Source organism: Carcharodon carcharias, unplaced genomic scaffold, assembly GCF_017639515.1.
Source record: "Carcharodon carcharias isolate sCarCar2 unplaced genomic scaffold, sCarCar2.pri scaffold_1069_ctg1, whole genome shotgun sequence".
In the NCBI taxonomy this organism is placed as follows: domain Eukaryota; kingdom Metazoa; phylum Chordata; class Chondrichthyes; order Lamniformes; family Lamnidae; genus Carcharodon; species Carcharodon carcharias.
Window position 1 is genome coordinate 17,501 of NW_024470937.1, and position 2,500 is coordinate 20,000.

General features: G+C 56.5%; 1 protein-coding gene across 1 annotated transcript in view; it reads right to left on the reverse strand.

Moving 5' to 3' along the window:
- Positions 1-2,500, reverse strand: part of LOC121275141 (upstream stimulatory factor 1-like) — a gene marked incomplete at its 5' end in the record, with an annotated part of 24,761 nt that overhangs the window by 16,980 nt on the left and 5,281 nt on the right. Inside the window, one exon of the mRNA XM_041182558.1 lies at positions 1,687-1,781. Within this exon, the coding sequence (XP_041038492.1) occupies positions 1,687-1,781 (95 nt within the window). The remainder of the gene's footprint in view (positions 1-1,686; positions 1,782-2,500) is intronic.

A 2,500-nucleotide genomic window follows, 5' to 3' on the forward strand; every position in this document is an offset into this window, starting at 1 on the left:
CCCCTCCCTATCTCAGTAACCTCCCCCACTACTTACAACCCTCCCTATCCCTGTAACCTCCTCCAGCACCTACAACCCTCCCTATCTCTGTAACCTCCTCCAGCCCCTACAACCCTCCCTATCTCTGTAACCTCCTCCAGCCCCTACAGCCCTCCCTATCTCTGTAACGTCCTCCAGCCCCTACAACCCTCCCTATCTCTGTAACCTCCTTCAGCCTCTACAATCCTCCCTATCTCTGTAACCTCCTCCAGCCCCTACAACCCTCCCTATCTCTGTAACCTCCTTCAGCCTCTACAATCCTCCCTATCTCTGTAACCTCCTCCAGCCCCTACAACCCTCCCTATCTCTGTAACCTCCTCCAGCCCCTACAACCCTCCCTATCTCTGTAACTTCCTCCAGCCCCTACAACCCTCCCTATCTCTGTAACCTCCTCCAGCCCCCACAACCCTCCCTATCTCTGTAACCTCCTCCAGCACCTACAACCCTCCCTATATCTGTAACCTCCTCCAGTCCCTACAGTAGTGAGTGTCCAGTGGGATAGTGGACAGTGAGAGTGAATGGGAAGGGGTTTGGGTCCATTGGGATTGTGGACAATGGGAGTGAATGGGAAGGGGTTTGGGTCCATTGGGATTGTGGACAGTGGGAGCGAATGGGAAGGGGTTTGGGTCCATTGGGATTGTGGACAATGGGAGTGAATGGGATGAGGTTTGAGTCTATTGGGATTGTGGACAGTGGGAGTGAATGGGAAGGGGTTTGGGTCCATTGGGATTGTGGACAGTGGGAGTGAATGAGAAGGGGTTTGTTTCCATTGGGATTGTGGACAGAGAGAGTGAATGGGAAGGGGTCTGGGTCCATTGGGATTTTGTACAGTCGGTGTGAATGGGAAGGGGTTTGGGTCCATTGGGATTGTGGACAGTGAGAGTGAATGGGAAGGGGTTTGGGTCCATTGGGATTGTGGACAGTGGGAGTGAATGGGAAGGGGTTTGGGTCCATTGGGATTGTGGACAGTGGGAGTGAATGGGAAAGGGTTTGGGTCCATTGGGATTGTGGACAGTGGGAGTGAATGGGAAGGGGTTTCGTTTCAATGGGATTGTGGGCAGTGGAAGTGAATGGGAAGGAGTTTGGGTCCATTGGGATTGTGGACAGTGGGAGTGAATGGGAAGGGGTTTGGGTCCATTGGGATTGTGGACAGAGAGAGTGAATGGGAAGGGGTTTGGGTCCATTGGGATTGTGTACAGTGGGAGTGAATGGGAAGGGGTTTGGGTCCATTGGGATTGTGGACAGTGGGAGTGAATGGGAAGGGGTTTGGGTCCATTGGGATTGTGGACAGTGGGAGTGAATGGGAAAGGGTTTGGGTCCATTGGGATTGTGGACAGTGGTAGTGAATGGGAAGGGGTTTGGGTCCATTGGGATTGTGGACAGTGGGAGTGAATGGGAAGGGGTTTGGGTCCATTGGGATTGTGGACAGTGGGAGTGAATGGGAAGGGGTTTGGGTCCATTGGGATTGTGTACAGTGGAGTGAATAGGAAGGGGTTTGGGTCCATTGGGATTGTGGACAGCGGGAGCGAGTGGGAAGTGGTTTGATAAGTTGAGGTAGACTGAGAGACAATGCCTAGCCCTTTACCACATGCCCCACTGCGCCGCCTCACTTACCCCCAAATATACCGGATTGAGGGAGCTACTCACCTGGCCTGTCTTCGAACTGTCCACAGAACAATCCGGAATGATCTTCGACAGCTGCACGATCCAGTTATTGATCTTATCTCGTCTGCGTCTCTCCACTTGAAGGTCCACGAGGTGGTGTGGTTGAAGGGAGAGAGAATCAAATAGAGAGAGAGAGAGAGAGAGAGAGAGACATTCAGACCAGTGGTAGATGTGGAGCGCCAACGTGGTGGGGGCGGGGGGGGGGGGTCGGTTGTGGAGTCCCACAGTTTCGGGGGGGGAGGAGGTGAGGAGTCCCACAGTTTGGAGGGGAGGAGGGGGTGAGGAGTCCCACAGTTTGAGGGGGGGGGTGTGGGGGTCCCTCAGTTTGAGAGGGGGGCGTTGAGGGCAGCGAGGAGGATGCTCCCCCCCCCCCACCACCTGATTGTCTGGCGTCTCTGCCGCTCTGGATGTGAACACCGGTAGGGTGGCACCCCAGGAGTGGGCAGCGGCCGCGCTCGAGGGGAATGGTCAGCTGGTCAGCAGCTCCCCGTGGGGGGGGGGGTCTGGTCACAGAGCCGGGGTTGCGGGGCGGGGTGGGGGTGGGGTGTGGGGGGCTGACAAACCGGCGAGAGAGGGTGAAGCTCCTGGTGAGAAGTCGAAGCTCTCTGCTTGGGAGGAAGACCCTGGTTTCCCCCCTCCTCCCCACTCCATTCCTGACCTACCCCCCCACCCCCACCTCCCCTCCCCGGGGCAGGGGGAGGAGGGAGAGGTACATGGGCAGGGCACTAGCAGAGTTCCCCTAGCCCCTGTGAGAAGCCGCTGATGGTGCGCTTAGCATCTGGAAGAGGTTCTGATG